General features: G+C 38.8%; 1 protein-coding gene across 1 annotated transcript; it reads left to right on the forward strand.

Annotated features, from left to right (window-relative positions):
* SEPTIN14 (septin 14) lies at positions 1-26073 on the forward strand. The gene is made up of 9 exons (XM_070411547.1): positions 1-54; positions 4191-4311; positions 4682-4877; positions 8236-8422; positions 10416-10577; positions 13668-13764; positions 15877-16045; positions 17339-17471; positions 25894-26073. Exons 1-9 carry the CDS (start codon positions 1-3, stop codon positions 26071-26073), a joined length of 1299 nt encoding a protein of 432 aa, XP_070267648.1.
* Positions 26074-27891: the final 1818 nt, after the last annotated feature.

Genomic DNA, 27891 nt, shown 5'->3' on the forward strand with positions numbered 1-27891 from the left:
ATGGAAGAAAAACCAGTGTGCACATCCAAGCAAATTCCCGATGATGAAGACACAGTTGAGTACATCTTTTAGATAGAACTCTTCATTCTGTACTTCAGCAAGATTGTATAGTTTCAAAACACTGACTCAGTAAACCGAGATGAACCTAGATGAGAAAGGCTTATGCTTGGATATGAATTAACTTTTATGCTGATTGGAGTGAAGCATCGATGATGTTTAAGTAATTGTTGCATGTTTCTTGAGTCTGCAGACCTTATTAGTGGTGCAAGAGATTGTTCCCGTTTAACACCAAAGAATGACAAATTAAACTCCAGAGCCTCCCGTTGGGTAACAAGAATAGTGCTGTTTGGATGCAAATGTCTGTGGAACTTTATGTACTGAGAATAAGTAACATTCAAATGAAGCTTATTTTTGGAAGTGGTTGGGTGGCTACTTATTTATTGCTTTATTGAGTGGGAGATTGAACCAAGTTCCATTTTAAGACGAGCTTCTGTTCTAGGGGAAAATATGTAGTAACTTACATAAAAATCTACACTGAAAGAGAGAATAGTATGTCCAAATGGGTGAAAACTTGGTTTTAGAATTCTGTTTGACCAAAATGTCAAATATATACATGAGTATTGAACTATATTAAGTAGTATTCATTTGTGTCTTATGGTGTTTTCTCTTTTTTTTCAAACACACAGGTGTTTCTATATTTTAGTTTTAACCACCAAACTATCTTTTTTAGAAAATAATTCTCTGATTTGTTTTATTTATGTTTCAAATATAGTACCAACTGTGCCTTAATCAAGATATTTTAATACTGTAGGTAATTTAATATTGAAACACAGGAATAAACACATATGCACATATACATACATGCACATGCAAATAGAGCTTTTTTTAAACCTTAATATATTTTTTCTAAAAAGAGGGAAACCAAATAAAAGATTACATAAACTAAATTATAATTTATGCTTCACTTGCTTACCACTATAATATGCTATTTTAAGGAACTTAGTATCTAGAGTTTTGCCATAAAATTAGTAAGATTAATATGGAGAATTTTCTTGGTTACCGTGTATCTTAAAAAGGATGGAAAGGATGGAATCGATTGTAGAAAACTGGCAAGATTATTAAAAAAAAAATTAATTCGAGGGGGCCCTTGTTGATGGGCCCCCAGCCCTTCGTCCAGTACAGCGCTGTCTGCCTGGCTGCTTTCCTTAACCCTGACTTCTAAGCCATCAATTTTATGTTATTTCTTATTGCCCTTGGTGGGCTGCAGAGGGAACCTCATGGGTCTGCACATGCCCCCTTCCCTGATCGCTCCTGGTCTTGACTTGAAGAGAATTGATCTGTCAGGGGGGGGGGCCTCCCCGCTTCCCAATCCAGACTTTGGAGGGAGTGGGGGCTGCGAGACAAATCAGAACGTGGATGACAATGAGGGTACAGCAGACTGTATTCTGGGGAGAGGGGGTCGAGTTCTCAAGGGGAGGTATAGGTTGGGTCCCCTGCCTCCCATTGCAGTCTGACCTCCAGAACTCAACCCCCTCCTTTCTCCTCAATGGTGACAAGATATCAATAAACTTATTTTTAGTACAAAAAAAGAGAAAAATTAAAACATTTTTCAAAAAGCTGGGTTGACATGTTAAAGCCATTCAATGACTATGCTTAATGTATGGTCCATTGAGGTCTGAGGGGACCAATCATGCCTGCAATAGATGCCCATAACTGGACTTGAACCCAGGACCCTTCCGTTCGAGGGCCGACGCTCTATCCGTTGAGCCAAACCAGCTGGAGCCAGTTTCCCAATTTAAATCTTTCCCTTTAAGTGTGCAAGTTCCTTACTGCAAGGGCATATACAGTAGCCCGTAATTCTGCCGCTAAGCTCATTGCCATACTCATCTCCTGTTCATAATACTCACCTCCTCCATCAGTATTATCCCGTCTTTAGGAGGCAATCTGCTATCTGCAGTCTTTTTGAATTATCTTTAACTACTTCACACCACAGTCTTCTATCCTTCTTCAAAGTTCCTATATTTACTTTTGTATAATTTTGGTACTTGGTATGACATTAACAAATATTTTCACATTTTTTGAATGGTTTTCATCCTCACTCAAATTGTAGGCTTTTCATAAGTAAGACTCCTGACTTACGGAATATTGGAGTGTGAAAAAATGTGAAACTTACCTAGTTAAATGTTCTCAATGTACAGAGCAAACAGAGGCAAAAGTGACGGTCAAGAAGGCTCGTAATGACTAGTGAATTTTCTTAGTCAGCTAACTTTTCCCAGTGCCCCTGAAAAACAGAGTTCAGTGAGCACAGTTAACGTCAAGGCTTATCAGAACTTGTAGAGATTTTTATAGTTTACAAACTATGAATTTATGTACATTATCTCATTTGCTAGATGTATTTGTTATCAGGGATTAAAATAATCTTTGTTTAGCACTTCAGTTTCATGTGAAGATACGTGAAGTAATCCTTTTAACAGTCGGTTAAACATTTTATTTTTATATACTACCTTGTTTACTTCTTCATTTCCTTTACTTGTGCATGGTGCAAAGGTGCATTCAAGGACAAGAATTGAATAACCACAAATTCCAAATTAGTAGAATCTGAAATATTTGTTTTCTACATAAGATGGACATTTTGTAAAAATAAACACTGTAAGAAAGAACTTTCAGCCCATCAGAAGACATTTGTTCAGTAATAGTGATGATGCTATGGAAATCCCCGCGTGCTGTTTGTTCTGTGGTAAGAACTTGGTGCTAATGAGGCCAAGGTTGCAGGTCCTTTCTTGATAAGACAATGGGCTATATTTTGTTCTATATTTTGACACACAAAGCACTTTGATCTGACACCTCCCTGAGCTACAGAGTTAAAAATGAGAAAACTCTTTTAAAAGGGAGTCTAGGCCAGAGAGGACAGGGGAGTGTCCAAATCTATTATTGTTACATTAAAATAATGTTCATGCCCTGACTGGTTTGGCTCAGTGGATAGAGTGTTGGCCTGAGGACTGAAGGGTCCCAGGTTTTGATTCCGGTCAAGGGCATGTACCTTAGTTTCGGGCACATCCCCAGTTGGGAGTGTGCAGGAAGCAGCTGAACCAATGTTTCTCTCTCATCGATATTACTCTCTGTCCCTCTCCTTCTCCCTTCTTCTCTGTAAAAAATCAATAAAATATATTTTAAAAAATGGAATAATCTTCAGGTTATATGGATCAAAATGTTCTGTTTATAAGTAGAGAAGAACTAAGAATTTACCATATAGTTATAAAGCCCTATCTTCTAAGAGCACAAATAGTAAGGAATTAAGTTTTTAAAAAATTTCTTATTGGATTAAATGTTCAGTTTGGTATTGCTAAATACACTCTCTTTAAATATGAAAGCCCCATGGAATTCCTATCAATTAATCTTTGGTTGATTCCTGGTATCTAGGGCTCAGGTCCCTTCCCTTCTAATCACTGTTCATTCAACCATCAACTGTTGAGAGACAGTTTAGATCTTAACCCTTATTTTGACATGAGAAGAGTGAGTTAATTCTGAGACTAATCAGAATTTAATACAAATGTTTTTCTTAAAGCTATTATATCCATCATCTTATGTTATATTATACTCTATTATGTCCATCAATATTTGCTGTATATATTTAGGTGCTCCTATGTTGGGTGCATACATGTTTATGAGTTATATCCTCTTGTTAGATTGATCTCTTCATCATTATGAAATTACCTTGTTTGTCTATTGTTGCAGCCTTTGTTTTAATGTTTATTTTGTCTGATGTAAGTATTGCTATTCCAGATTTTCTTTCATTTCCATTTGCATAAAATATCTTTATTTCATTTCCTTCCTTCTTTCCTTCCTTTCTCTCTCTCTCTCTCTCTCTCTCTCTCTCTCTCTCCTCACCCGAGGATATTTTCCCATTGATTTTTAGAGAGAGTGGAAGAGAGAGGGAAAGACAGAGAGAAATGTTCTCTGTCAGGGCACATATCCAGGTTTCAGCTCGAACCCCAGCAGGGGGCGTTCAGGAGGCACCTAGCCAATCGATGATCCATGTTCCACTTTCATATCGATAGCTCTCTCTCTCCCTTCTCCCTTCCTTTCTCTCTAAAAAACAATAAAAATATTTAAAAAAAGAAATATTATAATGATCTTCAAATGATATTTTCTATTCTGATTAAAATCTTTTAACTTGTGTTTTCTTTCAGCAAAAAGAAGAGAATATCCGTTGCTTAACTATGCTGGATCATTTTGGTTTTGAATGTTTGCCTCATCAGTTGGTCAATAAATCTATTCAACAAGGATTCTCTTTTAATATTCTCTGTGTGGGTAAGTGCCAGACTTCTCCTCTGAATTATTACTTAATTTTTTCCAAATGCTCATTTCAACTTATCTTCCAGCAGCGCAAAACTGGTGCTGTTTATTCAAGAACATACCTTCGTGTTTATATTAGTTTCCATCTTCTTAGCCATATTACCTACACACTTTTTCTTTAAATGCTTCAGTACTCTTCAAAATCTGATACAACTTTGTGTATATTTTCTTTCTATATTATGTTAATGACCGAAGGTGTCCGGGGTAGCATGTATATTTTCAAGGACATCGTTGTCTTTGGAGTATGTGGGACCCTTTAAACCACTTCAGAGTGTTACTTCTTCAGAGTGTTACTTCCTATGTACTGTATCTATGTTTATTACAGGGGAGACTGGACTCGGAAAATCAACACTGATTGACACACTGTTTAATACTAATTCGAGAGAAAAAAAATCCTCACATTTTTGCCCAAATGTTGAACTTAAAATTCAGACATATCAACTCCAGGAAAGCAATGTTCAGTTGAAATTAACTGTTGTGACTACAGTGGGATATGGTGATCAAATGACCAAAGAAGCCAGGTGAGTGTGCTCTTATTTTAATTAAAAGTTTTTCTTACTTGTGGTGATCATTTCCTTGAGGCTTCATGTTCCTTGGAGTTTCGCGTTGCTGCTTTCACATTTGAAGTAGCAGACACATCCTCAAATCTTCGCTAGTTGCAGTCAGGTGCAATAGACTGTTCCTTGGTCCTGTTGTATCTGGGCTTTCTATGGCCTTGTATGCTATCCCAGCTGCACATTTCTTTCTCCCTATTGTGGAGAAAGTCTTAAGAGTTTATTTCTTCTCTAGTTCTCACAGCTCATATGTTTGACTGCTGGAAACTTCTCCTTTCCCCCAGAAAGCATTTCTATAGATCAAACTATTCAGAAAGTGGTTTCTCCCCTGCTCACAGAGCCTGGTCTGATATCTCTGAGCACATTTCACTCTCCCAATGGCACTGGACAGTGTGTGCACACAGAGGCAGCTGCAGAATGGGGAGATGTGTGAGTTTCGCACTTGACCTTTGGTAGTGCCCACAGGCCCAGTGCAGGAATCAGAAGCTGAGGCTCTCTCCAATTTCATGAGTGAGATTCCTGCTGAAGTCCTGAGTCTAGTCAGCGCGGACCGTGACCCTTTAATGCACTTCATGCCCTTTGATTTTTTTAAAATTTATTTTATTGATTTTTCACAGAGAGGAAGGGAGAAGGATAGAGAGTTAGAAACGTCGATGGGAGAGAAACATCGATCAGCTGCCTCCTGCACACCACCTACTGGGGATGTGCCCGCAACCAAGGTGCATGCCCTTGACCGGAATTGAACCTGGGACCCTTCAGTCCGTGGACCGACGCTCTATCCACTGAGCCAAACCAGTCAGGGCCCCTATGATGTTTTTATCTGCTTCTTTCCCAATCTCCTCCCTCCCTCCTTTATGGAGTTCCTGCCTCCGTATTCTGGGTACTGCTGGAAGGAAAAGGGCATTTCTCTAAGGTTGTTAGGCACTTACTCCCTTTGCCCCGGGAGAGATTGCTACCAGCTATTTCAGCCCCAGGTTGTGCTGCCTTGAGGGAAGGCCGACACTAGCAAAGTTCCTCTTACCTTCTCCAACGCATTCAAATGTATTCTTTTTTTTTTTTTTTTAATATTTCTTTTATTGATTTCGGAGAGGAAAGGAGAGGAAAAGAGAGATAGAAACATCAACGATGAGAGAGAATCACTGATTAGCTGCCTCCTGCTCGCACCCTACTGGGACAAGCCCGCAACCCAGGCATGTGCCCTTGACCGAAATCGAACCCAAGACCTTTCAGTCCATAGGCCAACACTCTATCCACTGAGCCAAACTGGCTAGGGCCAGATGTATTCTTTTTGTTGTGCTCCAATGGAATCTCCCATCTTGATTGCTGAATTTCTACAAATACCTTTCACCTGTGGGTGTTTGCGCAAGTAAACACTCTCCAGTTTTCCCCTGACTGCTTGAAAGTGGGGCCCGGGCAGGTTTGCTGGCTTCTGCTGGTTTCAGAGCTCATAGGGAGGTGCAGTTGGGCAAAACTCCTTCTGGTTCCCTGGCATATGGTGCGGGTTCCACAGTTCCCACAGAGGAACCTTTGTTAGTGGATAGATCAGGTTTTTAGTTGTTAAAAAGCCCAGAAGTATTCATTGCCATGATTAGGATGTCACTCTTCTGAAATTTTACATACAGTGAAACTTACTTTTATGGTGTATATTTCTGTGGGGTCTGTTATGCCCAGATTTCAAGATTCCCAAGAAACCACATCAGGGAGCCATCCAATCTGATGCAAAAGCATAAGAATCTGTATTTCAAGCTAGCTTGAGCTCCCCATCCACCAGACTCACCGACACCACGGCAAACCGAGTGGCTGAGAGAGAGAGAACCCCGCCTAGAGACCGGTTATATAGGGGGGGTTGGAGTAAGGGGAGGAGAAAGGACTGTGCTCTGCCGATTGGCCAGGCACAAGTCGATGTCTTGTTCCTGGGTGTGGCTAGCAGAGTCTTAGACTTCCGGGAAGAAGCTCCTTGCCAAACACGTGGCCAAGGTAAGATGGAGGACGTAGCCCTTACCCTGGGGCAAGATGGAGGGTGTAGCCTTTACCCTGGGGCAAGGTGGAGGGCCTAGCCTTCGCCCTTTCAGGGTCCTTTAAATTGAATTTATTGGGGTGACCTTGGTTAATAAAACCATACAGATTTCAAGTGTAGGTTTTTAAATTGCATAGAGTTACACCATCTCAGCTGTGACATAGAAACGTTCTATCACATTAAAAAATTCTCTTGTGCTTTAGTCTATCTATTCTCGTGCTGCTGCCATACTGTATTATTTCAGCTTCATAATGAGACCTGGCATATGAAGATTATATCTCCTTGGTTTTCTTTAATATGTCTTGACCACTCTTGGTCTGTTGTACTTCTATATACACATAGAAATTGGCTTCTGATTGGGATGACATTGAATTGAAAGATCATTTTGCCATTTCTAGAAACATGTAAACGATGTAAACGATGGGCCTTTAAAGCTTTCATCTCCGTTACAGTTGGTCTGGGAGAGTCTCCCGTCCAAGGCCAAGTACTTCCCAGGCCTTGTGCTCAGCGCCGGGCTGAGACCAGTTTGCCAAGAGGCTCCCTGTCCCTGCAGGCAGCACAGGACAACCCCGTTTCTCCTTGAAAGCTTGTCCATTTCTCACTTTCAGAAGGAGAATGGACACAGGGGCTGGGAGCCGCTTGGTGTACGAAGCCTCGAGTGCACTGCACTTGCATGTGGGCTGTTCCAGAATGACTGACAGATGCCCCCAAGCACCCCTCCATCTTTCTCGGTGAGCACTGGTCCGAACTAAGGGCAAGATGCGATAGTAGATAGGTATTCTGGCATGCAGCGCATCAAAAATAGGATCTGGAGTAAAGCTGTAAAACGGCCATCCTTTTAAAGAAAACCAGTTCCTAAACAGTCGGACTCGTTCTTCCCAGGAAACACAACCTAAACTTCTTTAAAGCCTGGATGCTCCCGGCCGGGGTGGCTCAGTGGTTGTGTGTGGACCCATGAACCAAGAGATCACAGTATTTTTGCTGGTCAGGGCATGTGCCTGGGTTTTGGGATTGATACTCAATCAATGATTTTCTATTATTGATGTTCCTATCTCTCTCCCTCTCCCTTCCTCTCTCTGAAATTAAAAAACACCTGGACACACACACACACAAAAAAACAAACAACAAAAAAAAACGATGGGCCTTTATTGGTTTGTGATTGTTACCTTTGTAAGAACATGGTATGCACATTTTTATTTATGTGAAAGCTATTGAGTACACATGTTAACTATTAACTAAATGGTAAAAATGTAGACTTCAGATGTTATTGTTATGTTATGCTAAACGTTTAAATACTCATTTTTTCAGCTACCAACCCATAGTTTCCTACGTAGATGCTCAATTTGAGGCCTATTTTCAAGAAGAACTGAAAATTAAACGTTCCTTTGCTGACTACCATGACACTCGTGTCCACGTGTGCCTTTTCTTCATCGCACCCACGGGACATTCTCTGAAGGCCCTTGATCTATTAACCTTGAAGACCATCGACAGTAAGGTGTGTTTGGTAAATCCATCAACCGATCAAGATTTGATCGTTATTTTGAGAGAATATATATCTTTCAGCCATTCTCATCTAAGAACTTATTTGGTGATGTGTCCTATTTTTTCCATTAATTTTTAAAGCATTTGTATTAGTGTCCCAACAACACCATTAAAAAACATCGCAGACTTACGGGTTTTAAACAACAGAAATTCATTTTCTCACAATTCTCAAGGCTAGAAGTGCAAGATCAAGGTGTTGCCAAATTTTGTTTCTCCTGAAACCTTTCCCCTTGGGTGGCAGATGGCTGCCCTCTCACTGTGTTCTCACATGGCCTTTCCGTTATGCACACATCTGGTGTTTCTTTGTGTGTCCAAGTTTCCCCTACTTATTAGGACACCAGTAAGATAGGATTAGGGCCCATTTAACGATTATGTTTCCAAATTCAGACCATTCTGAGGGTTAGGGCTTCAGCATATGCATGGGGGGAGAAGAGACATATTCAGCCCATAGCAGCATTTGATAAATTTCCATCTTACCTTGCTTTCTAGAGAAATTTCATTAGAAAATGCATTAGGATAATGAGATGCAGCTTTAAAAAAATAAAAATTTAGTTTTTCTTGTGATTGAATGATAATTCAGATTGTGGTCATTTGCCCATATTTTTGAAATTGAAATGATCCCATTAACATTTCTCTGGTACCACTGATGTTTTGTTTTTAAATATATTTTTATTAATTTCAGAGAGGAATAGAGAGAGAGAGAGGTTAGAAACATCAATGATGAGAGAAAATCATTGATCTGCTACTTCCTCCACACCCCACTCCCCACCTCCCACTCCCCACCCCACTGGGGATTGAGCCTGCAACCTGGGTATGTGCCCTGACCAGGAATCAAACCGTGAACTCCTGGTTCATAGGTTAATGCCCAACCATTGAGCCACGCCAGCCAGGCGAAAGTTTTCGTTTTTATGTGTTAATGATTTGCTATGGAGGGTTTCTTTTCCCAGCTTTGTCACCAATATAACCCAAGCCATTTATGTTAGACTTGAATCTATCTTAGCAGCTGTCTGCTTTTACTGTGGAAGCTATTGTTTAAAATTATAAAATTAGACAAAATTTTGAACATTTATGTGACAACATGGAAGCCCTAGATTGGAACAAGGATTTAAAAAAAAAGATACTTTGAAGAATCTAAAACACATTTCTACTTATATCACAGAACTTGACATTGTATAGTTATGCTTTAACAAAGTATCTTATTATAACAGTAATAAGACATTTTAGAATTTTGCGTATTGTTATTTTCTACAAAGTTCAATTATTAAGCTGTAAACACAAGGAGACAGGAATAATTATATTTTAGAACTAGAAAGAAAATATGAATACATTTCAACCTGAAATATGGTATATGGAAATAATTCCTTTTTACAAATTACAAACAAATTTGTTAGCAAGGTGCTATATATAAACACACACGATTAGCCTTCAGAGTATGGCAATAAAAAAAAGTCTATTATTTTTGGGTGGTCTTTGGAAACCACAAGCAAATCTATCTGCAAAGACATGCAGGTAGAGCAAGGATCTATTCAAAAGCAAGATGAATTTATGAAGAAGGTGATACAAATGAATGACAGGTAGAGGACAAATTGTTTATAATTTTGAGAAAAGGTTTCTTCTGCTTTTTCTCACTCAGTTATATAAGAAACCAAATTGTTAATGAATTAAATACATTATATCATCTTACTACTTACAGTTTACTACCTCCTGATGTGTTAGAAACATAGAAAGTTTGAGAAAACAACAAAAATTAAGACTTCTAAGCTTGAACTCTCATAAAAATATATCTTCAAAAGAACTGAATATTTTGGAAAGCAATTTTGTGAGGAAAGCATGATAGTCAGTGATTATCTAGATATTTATTGTCAGATATTTGAAGTTTCTGACTGTAAAAATTCCAGGGTTAACAACAAATTCTCAATAGTGAGATTGTGTTTCTTTCTTACCAGGTGAACATTATACCACTGATTGCCAAAGCAGATACAATTTCTAAAAATGACTTACAGACATTTAAGAGTAAGATAATGAATGAATTGATTAGTAATGGCATCCAGATATACCAGTTCCCAATAGATGACAAAACTACTGCTCAAATGAACTCCTCAATGAATGTAAGCTTCTATTTAATGCTAATTCTACTTTACATGTGGAAATCAAATATAATTTATAAGTAACAATATTAGTAATATACTGTCACTTCTATCTGACCAAGAGACTATAAATAAGGTATTTTTCCAAAATCCAGTGTGAAAAATGTTTTATTTATTTTAAGATTAAAAACACTTTTTATTGACTTCAGAGAGGAAGGGAGAGGGATAGAAAGATAGAAACATCAATGATGAGAGAGAATCATTGATCAGCTGCCTCCTGCACGACCCCACTTGGGATTGTGTTGGCAACTGAGCCATGTGCCCTGACAGAGAATTGAATGGGGAACTGGCAACCTTTCGGTGCACAGGACAACATCCAACCAACCAAGGCACACCGGCCAGGGAAATGTTTTACTTTCTTGATTTTGAAAAGTGTTCACTGAGAATCAATTATTTTTTTTAACAGCTTTATGGAGATATAATTTACATAGCCATTAAAGTATACAATTCAACAATTTTTAGTCTTTTTAAAGATGTGTGCAACCATCATTGCAACCAATTTTAGAACATTTTTATCATCTAAAGCAGTGGTTCTCAACCTTCCTAATGCCGCGACCCTTTAATACAGTTCCTCATGTTGTGGTGATCCCCAATTTCACTATTACAAATTAAACATAATTAAAGCATAGTGATTAATCACAAAAACAATATGTAATTATATATGTGTTTTCCGATGATCTTAGGCGACCCCTGTGAAAGGGTCGTTCGACCCCCAAAGGGGTCGCGACCCACAGGTTGAGAACCGCCTATCTAAAATAAACCTCATACAGCCGGCTCTTCTCCACTACTACCTATGAGCCTTCCTTTCTACCAATCCTTGGTGACCACTAATTAAGTTCTTTCTCTGTAGATTTCTCTGATCTGGACATATAATATGAATGGAATTATATGATATCTGGTCTTTTCATATGCTTGTTGTCTATTGCATGCTGTTCTGAGTATTGTAATGAAATCTAATGCAATTCTGCTCTATCCTGGCCAGCATGTGAATCATCCCTTTGTCCAGAATATCTATACTTTATATGTTACCTGCCCATTAGTAGCCATCCTGGTTATCAGATCAACTCTTGTGATATTATAGTGCTTGTTCATCAAGTGACCCTTATTTTATTTAATAATGCCCTCAAAACATATAATAATGGCCTATGGTAGTGCATGAGTTGGGTGGGGTGAGGTCTTAGGGAGACAACAGGGTGAGGTGAGTGGAGTTTACCAACCTCATGCAGAGCCATAGTTGGGCCTGTGGGGGAAGGGCTCAACACAGGGACAATGGCAGCTGTCCCTCCAGCCCTGAAGCCACACAACTCAGTTTCTCCCTTATGTCTCTGGCACCTCCCAAGCTGCTGTCCCTCCACAAGGCCCCGGGAGAGTGCCAAGAGCAAGTGAGTCTGTGCACGGGCCCTGTAAGAGGATGCCTGGGTTTCTAGAGCCTTCTGTCTCACCCAGAGAAATGCAGTCCCCACTGATGATCACAGCCAGATGTTGTGGGGGCTCCTCTTCCCAGCACTAGTGTTCCAGGCTGGGGACCCGTGGTGCAGCTGGGGCCCCTTGCTCCTCTGCAGCTGAGCTACGTCTCCCAATTCTCAACTGCCAGACACGGGCGTGGGCCAGCCATTTTGTGTCTTCACATCTCCCACCCGTCTCACATGGCTTCTTCCTTATATCCTTAGTTACAGGACTTCTGTTCAGCTAGTCCTCAGCTGGTTCTCCAGGTTGATGGTTCTATAATTTAGTTGTAATTAAAAAAAAATTCTTTATTGTTGAAAGTATTACATATGTCTCCCCCCCCCCCCCACCCCACACACACACCTCTCTCCCCCTGCATATGCCCCCACCTCCCTATTGTCTGTGTCCATTGGTCATGCTCATATGCATGGATACAAGTCCTTTGGTTGATCTCTTACCCACCACTTCTACCCTCCCCTGCCTTTCCTCTGAGGTTTGAAGGTCTGTTTGATGCTTCTACGTCTCTGGATCTATTTTTGTTCATCAGTTTATATTGTTCATTGTATTCCACAAATGAGTGAGATCATGTGATGCTTATCTTTCTCCAACTGGCTTATTTCGCTTGTAACTTTGAAGTGGTCGTGGGAGGAGGCGATCACAGAGTTTACCTACTCCACCATCTTGACTGGCCTCCCAGACCCCATTTATTTTAAGATATCAAAACTAAGTAGATTTGGAAATTAAAAAGCAATGTAAATGTTAAAGTTATTCTCCTGTATTACATTTTCTTTAGATCTTGTCTTAAAGATTTTGGCCTCTCTTACCGAATAGTACACCAAAGAATGCATAGGGAGTAATTTTTCATTAAAACCAATGAGTAGACTACTGTTAATTATTAAATATTCAACATAATGCTTAACAATTTTTACCTTAGACATTGTATATACCAGATATATAACTTCTGGCAGATCATTAAAATCTTGCATATTCTGCGGCTGCATCCTGTTCAAAACTTTACTTATCTTCTTTCCAAATCTCCCTTGAATGGCCTCAGTTTTCAGACTTCCCTTGACTCACCATCACGTGATTAAAGTGACCCTTTAATTGTATTTAGAATTCATATACATGTCCATGTATGAATATGTATATATAATATAGAGCACTATTTATCAATATACTTTATATTGTATATACATGAACTAATTATTATAGTTACTCTCAATACTTTTGTCTTTTAACTTTATACTGGAGTTAAAAGTGATTTGTACATTATTTTCCTGACCTTATTTTTGTGTTTCAGGGTAAAGATAATGTGAGAAAAATGATTTGTCTACTAAAAATCTTTTCTCTTTGTATTTCCCACAGCATAATGCCTTGGTTTAGGCTCTACTCAGTAGATAGTTTTCAGGACCTGACACTAATGCTTGCAGAAATCACTGTGCACATATTTGCTGCCAAGTCATAAAATCTGAGGCCCGGTAGATCCCTTGTTTGAATAAGCTTGTGATGTTATTCTTGTCTCTGTTGTTTCCATAACAGAAATAAGAGAAACAGCATATGTCATGTTGGTATAAGGACATGATTAAAATTGTCCTTCCTTCATAGGAACACTTACCTTTTGCTGTAGTGGGGTGTATGGATGAGGTGAAAGTTGGAAAAAGGATGGTCAGAGGCCGTCTCTATCCTTGGGGAGTTTTACAAGGTAAATATTATGACAGTGAGCAGACTTGCTCTGGACTGGTCATATGTATGTGTAGATATATATGTTGTATGTAAATATGTTGTATATATAGTATATATATGTTGTATACTATATATAGTATAATGACATTGATATATACTATAAATATCCTATATTGTCATAACCTCAAAATATTTTAACTTGTTCCAATATTAGTAACTGTTGCTAAACAGTAAACTAACGGTTACTAGTAAGGAGCACAGACTCTGTTTCATTTAGGCTCATGCTTACTTTGATTATGATTTATTCTCATAAGAGTTTGCTGGAAGGTGCTTTAGGCAGAAACCCACAGAGGCTACACAGAACCTCCTATTGACACGTTTTCCATCTGCACATTGTCTCCCTATGCATGAACCATCACATTCAGAATGTTGGAAAGTGCTTTGAGCCAAAGAACTTGGAACATATTGAAGCCTACATACTAGTGTTAAAACATATTACACAAATTAATTACTACCAAATTTATTTTTTAAATTTTTTATTAATATTTTAATTGATTTCAGAGAGGAAGGGAAAGGGAGAGAGAGAGAGAGATAGAAACGTTAGTGATGAGAGAGAATCATTGATTGACTGCCTCCTGCACGCCTCTCCTGAGGATCGAGCCTGCAACCCAGGAATGTGCCCTGTGCCCTTGGCCGGAATGGAACCTGGGAGCTTTCAGTCCGCAGGCCAACGCTCTATCCACTGAGCCAAATGGCTAGGGCTATAAAACATTGTAAAGTGGTCACTGGAAAAAAAGGGTTATAAGCTATTTTAAAAATAAAAAAATATAACTTGCTACCTTTGGATTATATTTAGACATTCCTATTTGTTATCTAGCATCATGGTGAGTTGGAATGTTGTGATATCCAGTCATTTGTTGTCTAGTTTTTATGCTTGTAATACTAATTATTGGGGGTTGGATTATCTCTACTTGTCCTAGTTTTCAAATGTTTTTTTAAATTGATGTATTAGAAAATTTTTTTTAACAAGATGTCTTTTTAAAAACATATTTTTGTTGATTTCAGAAAGGAAGGAGGGAGAGAGAGAGATAGAAACATCAATGTTGAGAGAGAATCATTGATAGGCTGCCTCCTGTACATCTCTTACTGGGGATGGAGCCCGCAACCTGAGCATATGCCCTGGCAGGGAATTGAACCATGACCTCCTGGTTCATAAGTTGACGCTCACCACCAAGTCACACTGGTTAGGCAGACATTTTTTAATTTATGAAACATAGTTTAAAAAGAACATATTTTAGTGAATATTAAATTTGGTTACAATATCAAACACAATATGTTGTACTCAGTCTTCTGAATGTGACAAACACAAGAGAGAGCCATGTGAATTTATTGATTTATTTTATTTTATTTTATTTTATTTTAAATATATTTTATTGATTTTTTACAGAGAGGAAGGGAGAGAGATAGAGAGTTAGAAACATCGGTGAGAGAGAAATATCGATCAGCTGCCTCCTGCACATCTCCTACTGGGGATGTGCCCGCAACCAAGCTACATGCCCTTGACCGGAATCGAACCTGGGACCCTTCAGTCTGCAGGCCGACGCTCCATCCACTGAGCCAAACCGGTTTCGGCTATTGATTTATTTTAAATGTTGACTAATTTGGTCTCATAAATATCTTGTATAAATAGGATATGATAACTTAAGCATGCACAATTATAAAGATCTTTATGTGAGTGGACTTAACCTAATGAAATTATTTACTTTACCGGAATTGTACTGATTCTTTGTTAGCACTCTGTAAAATACCTTGAGGGTAGCTTGTAAACTATTAACATAATTATTAGTGAAAACATGCCATATTTTAATATAACATAACATTATTTTATTGTTTCATATTTCTATTTTGGCTGATAAATTTAAAGCAAATTTTCTGGTTTATTAATAAACTCTGTCTATAATTGGTATGTACCATATAAACATAGTTACATGGTGAAAACAATTTTAGCTATTCACCAGAATGATCTTATAGCTGTTATTTTGAATGTCTTTCATGCATACATTTATTTGATGAAACTTATTGAGTGCTAGAGATTGATAAAGCGTTGTGGCTTTATTATTTCTCTGCCCAGTGGAAAATGAGAATCACTGTGACTTTGTTAAGCTCCGGGATATGCTTCTTTGTACAAATACGGAACACCTGAAAGAAGTAACCCACACTAAGCACTATGAATGCTACAGGCGCTGCAGACTGCAGAAAATGGGCTTCACTGATGTGGGCCCAGACAACCAGCCGCGTAGGTGAGTACAGACCTGGCTAGAACAAGCTAATGGGTGATTTACAAAGCCCCTACTATCATGAGATACAATCATTTTGGAATGAGAAGAACTGTTCTTCTCATATCGCCAATTATTCTGAATGTTTTTTGTGTGTTTTTTTCATCATTTTCAGACTTAGAGAACATTTATAAGAGTAGCACAGTGCAAGGGCTCATTTATATGCTAACTTATGTGTACCCACTATGTGTATACGCTAAAGTGTACTATATCCAAAAGAGAAGTTCAGAAAGGAGGTTGGAAAATATTAGCACAGGTTGGCAAAGGATATTGAGAGGATGCCAAGAGTATGGAGGACTGGATGGAGGACAGAGGAAAAGCAGCATTGCACTGCCATGGAAACCAAGTGGAAATGGTTGGAGAGCAGGTGTATTTAGCTATATTGAAGGGAAATAGGATTTGTGCTGCAAAAGTATGACAGTTGTATTAGTGTTGGTACTTTGAGCACAACCAAAGTTGAACTGGCTATCTTAAACGAATCAAAGTTTGAAAGATACCTGGCTTTATTTTAATTATTTTGAGAATCGCATAAATTAGAGATTCTTGCAAATTTTATTGTGAAAAGATGTAAAGAAATATGATATCATAAAAAGTGGTGGAGGAAGAAATCCCTAATATAACTGTTTTCAAAATTCTAGTGTATATATATATATATATATATATTCTTTTTAAAAATAGATTTGAGAGAAAGAGAGAGAGCAATTGATTTGCTGTTCCACTTATTTATGCATTCATTGGTTATGTCTTTTTTTTTTTGTAATCCTCACCCAAGGGTATTTCTTCCATTGATTTTCAGAGGGAAGGAGGGAGAGAGAGAGAGAAAGAGAGAGAAACAACGATGTGAGAGAGACACGTCAGTTGGTTGCCTTCCACATGCTTTCCAACTGGGCTGGGGATCAAACCTGCAACCCAGGTACATGCCCTTGACTGGGAATCGAACCCACGACCCTTCGGTCTGCAGACTGATGCTCTAAACACTGAGCTGCCAGCCAGGGCTTATTGGTTGTTTCTGGTATATACCCTGGCCAGGATTGAACCCACAACTGTGGCATATCCAGTTGATGCTCTAACCAACCTACCCAGCAAGGGCTATATTCTCTATATACAGTACTCTTATATTCAGTATTGCACTCATCTCATATTTACATCTCATGATATAGAAATTCCCATTTCTCTTTATGGGACTTAATGTAGAATATATATTTTACATGTTTATATTAGCATTTTAATATAAAACTAATAAAATATTCTTTTTAGTATTCAAGAGATCTATGAAGCCAAAAGAAAGGAGTTCCATGAACAATGCCAGAGGGAAGAAGAAGAATTGAAGCATAAGTTTATGCAGCGAGTTATGGAGAAAGAAATAGCATTTAAAGAAGCTGAAAAAGAAGCAAGTATTTGTAGTTTGATATAATTTGTGTTCATTTTTATTTATTTATTATTTTAATTTAATTTAATTTAATTTAATTTTTTTAAATTAAATCTTTATTGTTCAGATTATTACAGTTGTTCCTCCCCCCCCCCCCCCCATAGCTCCCCTCCACCCGGTTCCCACCCCACCCTCTGCCCTTACCCCCCCCCCCCCACTGTCCTCATCCATAGGTGTACGATTTTTTTCCAGTCTCTTCCTGCACCCCCCACACCCCTTTCCCCCCCAGAATTGTCAGTCCACTCCCTTTCTATGCCCCTAATTCTATAATATTCACCAGTTTATTCTGTTCATCAGATTATTTATTCACTTGATTTTTAGATTCACTTGTTGATAGATATGTATTTGTTGTTCATAATTTTTATCTTTACCTTTTTCTTCTTCTTCCTCTTCTTAAAGGATACCTTTCAGCATTTCATATAATACTGGTTTGGTGGTGATGAACTCCTTTAGCTTTTTCTTATCTGTGAAGCTCTTTATCTGACCTTCAATTCTGAATGATAGCTTTTCTGGGTAAAGTAATCTTGGTTGTAGGTTCTTGCTATTCATCACTTTGAATATTTCTTGCCACTCCCTTCTGGCCTGCAAAGTTTCTGTTGAGAAATCAGCTGACAGTCGTATGGGTACTCCCTTGTAGGTAACTGTTTTTCTCTTGCTGCTTTTAAGATTCTCTCTTTGTCTTTTGCCCTTGGCATTTTAATTATGATGTGTCTTGGTATGGTCCTCTTTGGATTCCTTTTGTTTGGGGTTGTCTGTGCTTCCTGGACTTGTAAGTCTATTTCTTTCACCAGGTAGGGGAAGTTTTCTGTCATTATTTCTTCAAATAGGTTTTCAATATCTTGTTCTCTCTCTTCTTCTGGCACCTCCATAATTCTGATGTTAGTACACTTGAAGTTGTCCCAAAGGCTCCTTACACTATCTTCATATTTTTGGATTCTTTTTTCTTTTTGTTTTTCTGGTTGGGTGTTTTTTGCTTCTTCGTACTTCAAATCTTTGACCTGATTCTTGTGATCCTCTAGTCTGCTGTTGGATCTCTGTATAATATTTTTTATTTCAGTCAGTGTATGCTTAATTTCTAGTTGATATTACATATCCTTTTTCATATCCTCAAGGGTCTCACTAGATTTATCGAGGGTCTCACTAAATTTATTGGCGGTTTCTAGAAAATTCTTGAAAAACCTTATAACCATGGTTTTGAACTCTATATCCAGTAGTTTGCTTTCCTCCATTTCTGTCATTTGTGACCTGTTTCTTTGTCTCGGCATTTTTTATGCTTTGCTGTGTTGATAGAGTGGCTTTCTGTGCTAGGTGTCCTATAGGGCCCAGTGGCTCAGCCTCCCCAATTACCTGAGGTGGACACTCTTGGTGCACCCCTTTGTGGGCTTTGTGCACGGTCTTGTTGTAGTTAAGCCTTGATTGTAGTTGGCATCACTGGGAGGAATTGACCTCCAGGCCAATTGTCTGTGAGAATCAGCTGTGTCTACAGTGGGAGAACTTCTGTTCTGGAGACACCCTTCTGGGGCAAGACTTGCTTCAGTGGGGCTTTGGTGCTCACTGAGTCTGCCCCCTGAGTGTGTCCCTTATGGATCGGAGGAGTTGTAATCTGGATGGTCCCACTCTGACCACTGGGTACACTGGCTCTTGGATCTAAGGAGGTGCTAATTTAGCCTCTGCCTGAGGCTACCTAGCAGGAGCTATGGAGAGATCTGCAGATTCCTCTTCTTTGTTTGGGGTTTGGAGGTGCCCAGATGAGGCCCAGCTGTGAAGCAGTGCAAGCTGCTGTGGGGCTTTGGGCCTTCTTTTGGATGTTCTGGGTCTCTCTGACCCAGCTGCAGTTTGTTAGGTAATTTTAGATTGCAAAGGGCCAGGCCTTTCATATGCAAAAGCCTCGGTGCACAGCTTGGGTGGGGCAGGGTCTCAGGGGATCAACAGGGCGGAGCAAACAGCTATGGCTGATCCTCAGCCCTGCCCTAAGAGGCCCAGGGTCTCAGTGTCCCACGGTAATCGCTGCAAGCACCTCTGAGAGAAAGCCACCCTAAAGTTCCGACTGATGCCAGACAGTCCAGTTTCTCCCCGTATGAGTCTGGGTCCCCAGAGACTCACCCAGAACTGGAGTAGAGCATTTGGGAGCTTGAGACTCCCTCCCAATTGAAAAAGACAACTGCCTTTTCAGTTGCCAGCCCTTTCGGCGTGCGCCTCCGTACCTCTGCACTTTACTTCCACACCTCCTCTGAGTCTCAGTGTGCTTTTCTCTTTCCTTCTAGTTGTAGAATTTCCACTCAGCCAGCCTTCCTGTGGTTCTGGATGATGTCCTTTTTGTCTTTTAGTTGTATTTTTGAAGTGGTTGTGCAAGGCAGCAGTTTCAGTTGTTTACCTATGCCGCCATCTTGGTTTCTCTCTGTGTTCATTTTTAGATGTCCTATTAATTTAGGGTATTTAATCCCAATAATTTAGTTGATTTTTTTTCCAGAGAGGAATGGAGAGATTGATAGGTAGAGAATCATTGATTGGCTGCCTCCTGTATGCCCCACACTGGGAACCAAGCCTGCAACCTGGGCATGTGCCCTGACTGGGAATCGAACCATGGCCTCCTGGTTCATAGGTTAAAGCCCAACCACTGAGCCCCACTGGCCAGGCTAGTTGATGTTTTTGAAGATGATTTGCTATTTTTCAAAAAGTAGCTATTTATCATATAGACTTTGAATTCAGCCTTTAAAAAATTATAATCTATAATTTTTTTCTAGTGCATTTAGGCAATTTTCTCTTTAATAAGCCCTAAAATAAATTTGTAAAACATATTTATTTTTATTTTATTTATAATTTGAATTTTCATACATAAAGTTTAATTTATTACACATTCAAACTAGTGGCTTCTGTGAAGTCATGTACTTCCTAACGCTATTATTGAGTTAGAAAATTTCCTACACTTTTATAAGTAAGCAGGTAAATGTTGATTAATGAAAGAATATTTATTTTTAGTAGATAAATTGGAAATATGAACTTCTTTTTCCATAGAAACAAGTGCTGTATACCAGATGTTTCAGTCAGGGACAATTGAACTATAAGCAACAGAAATTCCATTAGGTTAGGTAAAAAGGATTCATACTTTTGCCTGTACATGTTCCCTTGTTCTAGTCCCGCGGGCCGGATCCGGCCCATTTGAAATGAATAAAACGAAAAAAAAAAAGACTGTACCCTTTTATGTAATGATGTTTACTTTGAATTTATATTAGTTCACACAAACACTCCATCCATGCTTTTGTTCCGGCCCTCCGGTCCAGTTTAAGAACCCATTGTGGCCCTCGAGCCAAAAAGTTTGCCCACCCCTAGTGCCACTTGTTGAAGAGACTGTCTTTCCTCCAGTGATTGCCTTTGCTTCTTTGTCAAAGATCAATGAACTATGCATATGTGCATTTACTTCTTGAGTACTGCAGCTTTAGTTAGAATTCTATAGCCAATCTTGAAGTCAAGTAGCATCAGTGCTCCAACTTTGTTCTCTTTCAATATCGTGCTGGCTTTCTGGGCCTTCTGTTTTGCCAAATACACTTTAGAATCAGTTTGTCAATATCCATAAAATAACTTGCTGGGATTCCGATTGGGATTGTGTTGAATCTCTAGATCAGTGGTTCTCAACCTTCCCAATGCCGCGACCCTTTAATACAGTTCCTCATGTTGTGGTAACCCCCAACCATAAAATTATTTTCGTTGCTACTTCATAACTGTAATTTTGCTACTGTTATGAATCGTAATGTAAATATCTGATATGCAAGATGTATTTTCATTGTTACAAATTGAATGTAATGAAAGCATAGTGATTAATCACAAAAACAATATGTAATTATATATGCGTTTTCCGATGGTCTTAGGTGACCCCTGTGAAATGTCGTGACCCACAGGTTGACAACTGCTGCTCTAGAATATGTGGGGAAGAATTAACATCTTAATAATATGTAGTCTTTCTATCCACAAATATGGAATATCTCTTTATTTATTTAGTTATTCTCTGATTTAAAATTATTTACTGTATTTATTTATTTTGAGAGAGAGAGAGAGAGAGAGAGAGGGGAAGGGAGATATATATCTTGATTTATTGTTCCTTATTTATGAGTTCATTGGTTGCTTCTTGTATATCCCCTGACCGGAGATCAAACCTTCAACCTCGGTGTATTGGTATGTGTGCTGCTGAAGTGAGCATGAACCTTGGTGTATTGGGATGTTGCTCTAACTAACTGAGCTACCTGGCTAGGGCTCTTCTCTGATTTTTAAAATCAAAGTTTTGTAGTTTTCCTTACGTGGCTTTGTATATATTTTGTTAGATTTATACCAAAGTATTTCATGTTGGGGGGTGCTAATGCAATTGGTATTGTGTTTTAATTTGAAATTCTACCTATTCATTGCTGATATATAGAAAAGCAATGAACCTTTTAAAAAAATTTTGGAATATAATTTTCAATCATCTTTTACTTTCAATTACAGTTGACATACATTATTATATTACTTTCACTTATACACCCCAGTGATTAGAAATTACATAACTTAAGTGATCATCCCAATAAATCTTGTACCCATCTGAGATAATACATGGTTATTAGACTAGTATTGACTATATTCCATATACTGTACTTTGCACCCCCATGACTATTCTGTAACAATCAATTTATACTTCTTTTTTTAAAAAATATATTTTATTGATTTCCTACAGAGAGGAAGGGAGAGGGATAGAGAGTTAGAAACATTGATGAGAGAGAAACATCAACCAGCTGCCCCCTGCACACTCCCCACTGGGGCTGTGCCCGCAACCAGGGCATATGCCCTTGACCGGAGTCGAACCTGGGACCCTTCAGTCCGCAGGCCGACACTCTATCCACTGAGCCAAACCAGTCAGGGAAATTTATACTTCTTAAATCTTTCACCTTTTTTGCCTGTCCCCCCAAAACTCCTCCCATCTGGTAACTATCAAAAAATTCTTGTTATTCATAGAACTTAACTCTGGTTGAAGTTCTACTAATTTTTAAAATTTGTCTGCTCATTGTATATTTTCCTCTAACTATCAAAGCGGGCACCTTGACCCTCCTGTTAGCTGCTGTATCCTCAGCATTTAGAACAAAGATTAGCGTGGAGCAGGCACTCAGTCATTATGATTCCGTTTTTGTTCTGCTTGTTTGTTTATTTTGTTTCTTTAGATTCGATTGTTGATAGATATCTATTGCCATTTCATTTCATTTTTATTTTATTTTATTTTTTTAAAAAATATATTTCATTGACTTTTTACAGAGAGGAAGGGAGAGAGAGATAGAGAGTCAGAAACATCGATGAGAGAGAAACATCGACCAGCTGCCTCCTGCACATCCCCCACTGGGGATGTGCCCGCAACCCAGGCACATGCCCCTGACCGGAATCGAACCTGAGACCTTTCAGTCCGCAGGCCGACGCTCCATCCACCGAGCCAAACCGGCTTCGGCTCATTTCATTTTTAAAATATATTTTTATTGATTTCAGAGAGGAAGGGAGAGAGAGAAACATCAATGATGAGAGAGAATCATTGATTGGCTGCCTCCTGCACATCCCCAACTGGGATTGAGTCCACAACCCAGGCATGTGCCCTTGACCGGAATCAAACCCAGGACCCTTCAGTCAGCATGCCAATACTCTATCCATTGAGCCAAACCTGCTAGGGTTATTGCCATTTTATTGTTCATATTTTTTATTTTCTTCTTAAAGAAGACCCTTTAACATTTCATGGAATACTGGTTTGGTGGTGGTGATGAACTCCTTTTGCTTTTTCTTGTCTAGAAAGCTCTTTATCTGTCCTTCAATTTTGAATGATAGTTTTCTTGGGCAGAGTAATCTTGATTGTAGATCCTTGCTAAGAAAAGCAACTAACCTTATATCCTGCAACTTTGCAATAATCTCTTTAGTTCCAGGATGTTCTTTTTGTCAATTCTTTTGCATTTTCTACATTGATGAACATGTTACCTGTGAACAAGACAGTTTTATGTCTTCTTTCTCAATCTGTAAATATTTTATTTCCTTCTGTTGTCTTATTGCCTTAGCAAGGACTTCCAATACAAGGTTGAAAGGGAGTGATGAGAACATACATCCTTGCTTTGTACCTGCTTGGGGAAAAAGTTCAGGCTTTTCACCAGAGTCATTGATATTTGAAATGTTTGTATACTAGGATGAAGTTTAGCTTTCTCTGATTTCTACTTTCACGCTCCCATTTTTATTTTATTTTTATTTTTTAAAAATATATTTTATTGATTTTTTACAGAGAGGAAGGGAGAGATAGAGAGTTAGAAACATCAATGAGAGAGGAACATCGACCAGCTGCCTCCTGCACATCTCCCACTGGGGATGTGCCCGCAACCCAGGTACATGCCCCTGACCGGAATCGAACCTGGGACCCTTCAGTCCGCAGGCCGACGCTCTATCCACTGAGCCAAACCAGTTTCGGCTCACGCTCCCATTTTTAAAAGAAACATTTCCACAGTGATTTTTGCCATCACTTACAGATACCACACTCTCACATCCCCAGCCTTTCCAATCATTCTTCTTGCCATTGTATCTAGATGCTCATTTGCTTCTCAGGGCTGAAGATGTGATTCCAAGAGACATCTGACTCCAGGAAAGGAAAAAAGAATCTTTATTTAGAATCATGATCTCAGCCTTTGCTGCACAATAAAATCACCTGGGGAATTTTCTTAAGCATTGATGCCTGGCTTTCAGCTCCAGGTCATCTGATGTAATTGATCTTGTGCAGCTTGAACATTGAGAGGTTTGTAAGTTCACTGAATAATTCTAATGAGCACCTAGGGTTGAAAACCACTGGTGCTCACCCCGTGTGTGTGTTCTTCACAGCCATATACACCAGACGGTTAATATTGTGGCAATAGAATCCCCCGGTCTACTTGTTTTTCAAAAAGTTAAGCTGCAAATAAACTTGTCCTTTAGACTCTTATGCCATACTAGAGGCCCGATGCACGAAATTCATGCAAGGGGCTCAGCCCCCAGTGCCGTGGCAGCTGCCTTGGCCCCTGCTGCCGTGGCTTTGTCAGGAAGGTAGTCTGGAAGGACGTGCAGTCTAATTAGCATATTATGCTTTTATTATTATAGTCTAGTGGCCCAGTGTGCGAAATTCATGCGGAGCGGGGGGTGTCCCTCAGCCTGGCCTGCACCCTCTCCAATCTGGGACTCCTCGGGGGATATCTGACTGCCGGGTTAGGCCCGATCCCTGTGGAATTGGGCCTAAACCAGCAGTCGAACACCCCTCTCGCAATCTGAGACTGCTGGCTCCTAACTGCTCACCTGCCTGTCTGCCTGATAGCCCCTAACCACTCTGCCTGCTAGCCTGCTTGCCCTCAACTGCCCCCCCACTACTGTCCTGCTCACTCCCCCTCCTACCGGCCTGATCACCCCCAACTGCCCTCCCCTCCTGGCCTGATCACCCCTAACCACCTGTGTCTCAGCCCTGCCACCATGTCTTTGTCTGGAAGGAAGTCCAGAAGGTCTCCTGGTCAAATTAGCATATTACCTTTTTATTAGTATATATAAGCCATACCTTCTCTGATGCATACAAGCAATCCTTACATTGTTGAATGAAATTGTGTTAAGATCTAGGCCCAACTCTAATGGACTCTTTCATATGGCTGATTATATTTATTTTAAATCCCACAGATTAAATACAACCTCACAAGTAAATAAAAAGTAACTGAATGAGGTGTTTGGAATTTTTTTTCTATAATTATGCTAATTTCACTTAAGAAGAAAAGGTCTGTATCATTTAAAGTCTTAACAATTGTTTCATCATTCCTACTATATTTCAATGTGTATATTTTTAATGAGCATGAATTTATCACATTTTATTTGAAGAGATTTATGGGGAAGTGTAGAGTGAGAAAATAGATATCATTTGGAAAAACAAGTATTTAAAAAACTGAGTGTTACCCTAGCCAGTTTTGTTCAGTGGATAGAGTGTTGGCCTGCGGACTGAAGGGTCCCGGGTCCAATTCCGGTCAAGGGCACATGCCTGGGTGACGGTCTCACATGCAGGGAGCAGCTGATCAATGATTCTCTCTCATCATTGATGTTTCTGTCTCTCTCTTCCTCTCTGAAATCAATAAAAATATATTTACAAACAATAAAAAACTATGTTGTTTATAGCCATAGCTTTTATTTCATTTGGTTCAATGGGGAGACACTTTTTAATTGATGAATTTTTTAAATATGTGAATGTTTATTTTAAACAAAGTTTTGAGATTGTTATTAAGATCAAACTCTACTTTGATGATTAATATATGTTTGATAACCAGGAAAGAAGTCAAGCATGTTCCCAGGGATACCCACACATGGAGCTTTGAGTCACAAATGCATATTTGTTTCACAGCTACAGGACAAGTTTGAACGTCTTAAAAGAATCCAGCAAGAGGAGACAATAAAACTTGAGGAGGAGAAAAGAAAACTGGATGAAGAAATCATGAATTTTTATAAAATGAAGGCTGACTCTGAAATATCACAGACTCAGGGTTGCGCCAATATAAAAAAGGACAAAGATCGTAAGAAATAGTCCTCTCTCACCATTCTCAGTTGTAGAGCCCTGTCTCTTTGGGAGATTATCTTCATAGCACTTACCTGATTGAAGTTCTACTAATTCTTAAAATTTGTCTGTTTATTATATGCTGGTTAATAAATTTTCCTCCAACTCTTAAAAGCAGGCACCTTTTAACTGCTATATCCTCAGCATTTTCCTTATCAAAATCTACTGAGTGATTTCTTATTATAATAAAAGATTAAGTTTTTGATTAGAACTGCTATACTTTGATGTCAGTTCTTATAAAACTAATATTCAGAAGTTAGAGAGAGCCAGAGAACAATGGGAAACCGTGAGTAATATTTTGCTGACAATATTATGCCTTATATGTTAAAACAAAAGTTATCAAAGTATTAGAAATAAGATAATGCTTTGTAATTTCCAAAATTTCCTTTCAGCATGAAAGTCATACCAATTCTATAGTACATATAGTGTAGTGTTATGAACACTTGTAATTAACATGTTTCTGAAAATACACTTGTGAGCTAGAAGTGATACATGTTCTTTAACACATGTAGTTAGATTCCCCTAAAAAGTACTTGCCAGCTCTGCTGTGCACAATGTATTTCAGTGATTGGGAGGGACATTTGAAACAAGCGTGTATCAAACAAAGCTCCTTGCAAGCTGCGTTTTGAATGATGTTACTTCAGGGAATGGAGGTGATGCTCATTCTGCAATGCATGTAGTGAATTCTTAACGAATTTCTAAGAACACTATTTGCAAGCTGCAATCAAAAGAATCTTATATCAGTCATGGAAATACACTTTGTAATGAGTGTGGTGGTGATAAAGAATACGTCTAAAGAAGATGTTGCTAAGAATGCCCATTGTAAGCTGAATTCAAACCAGTTCATCAGTGAGTGAAAGTGATCACCATTGTGTTATGAAGGTAGTGATGTTATTACAAACAATTCTAATAGAGATATTTGTAAATTGCTGCTTTCAAGCGTTACTCAAGCCAATGTTATATATACAGGTGAGTAAAAATGATCCCCTTCCTGTAATGCATGTAGAAAAATGCTTAAGAACATTCTTTCGAATAACGCAACTTGCAAGCTGCATTTTGACCACTGTTATTTCAGTAAATGAAAAGAATGCACATTCTGAAATTCATAAAGGTTTTTAAATGTATAAAGAATACTAGTTATGAAGATATTTCTAAGAATGCTACATGCAAGCAGTTTAAGAACAGTGTTATAGTCAAGAATGAAAGTGACATTCTTTTTTATAAAATTAAAAAAACATTTTTTAAATTTTTATTGATTTCAGAGAGGAAGGGAGAGGGAGAGAGATAGAAACATCAATGATGAGAGAGAATCATTGATCGGCTGCCTTCTGCATGCTCCCCTCTGGGGGTCGAGCTCACAACCCGGACATGTGCCCTGACCAGAAATCGAACTGTGACCTGGTTCATAGGATGATGCACAACCATTGAGCCACACTGGCCAGGCTAAGGTGACACTCAGTCTGTAATGAATATAGTGAAGTAATTACGATCTCTTCCAATACATATGTTTCTAAAAACACTAGAAATATAAATTTTAAATTTTATGTTAAAATTTAGTTATATCAGCGAATGTTATATCAAGAACACCCTAATAAAGATGTTTCTAAGAACGCTACTTGCAAGCTGTATTCACAAGTGTTATGTCAGTGAATATAAGTAATCCTGATTCTGTAATGCATGTTGAAGTGTACAACACTTATAACTAGAACATTTCTAAGAATGCTTCTTGCAAGGTGTGTTGTGGCAACTACTGTATTACTGAATAGAGGAATTCCCTCTGGAATGCAA

The sequence above is a fragment of the Myotis yumanensis genome, unplaced genomic scaffold, assembly GCF_028538775.1.
Source record: "Myotis yumanensis isolate MYYU_CA2020_CCGP unplaced genomic scaffold, mMyoYum1.0.hap1 SCAF_4, whole genome shotgun sequence".
Taxonomy (NCBI): Eukaryota; Metazoa; Chordata; class Mammalia; order Chiroptera; family Vespertilionidae; genus Myotis; species Myotis yumanensis.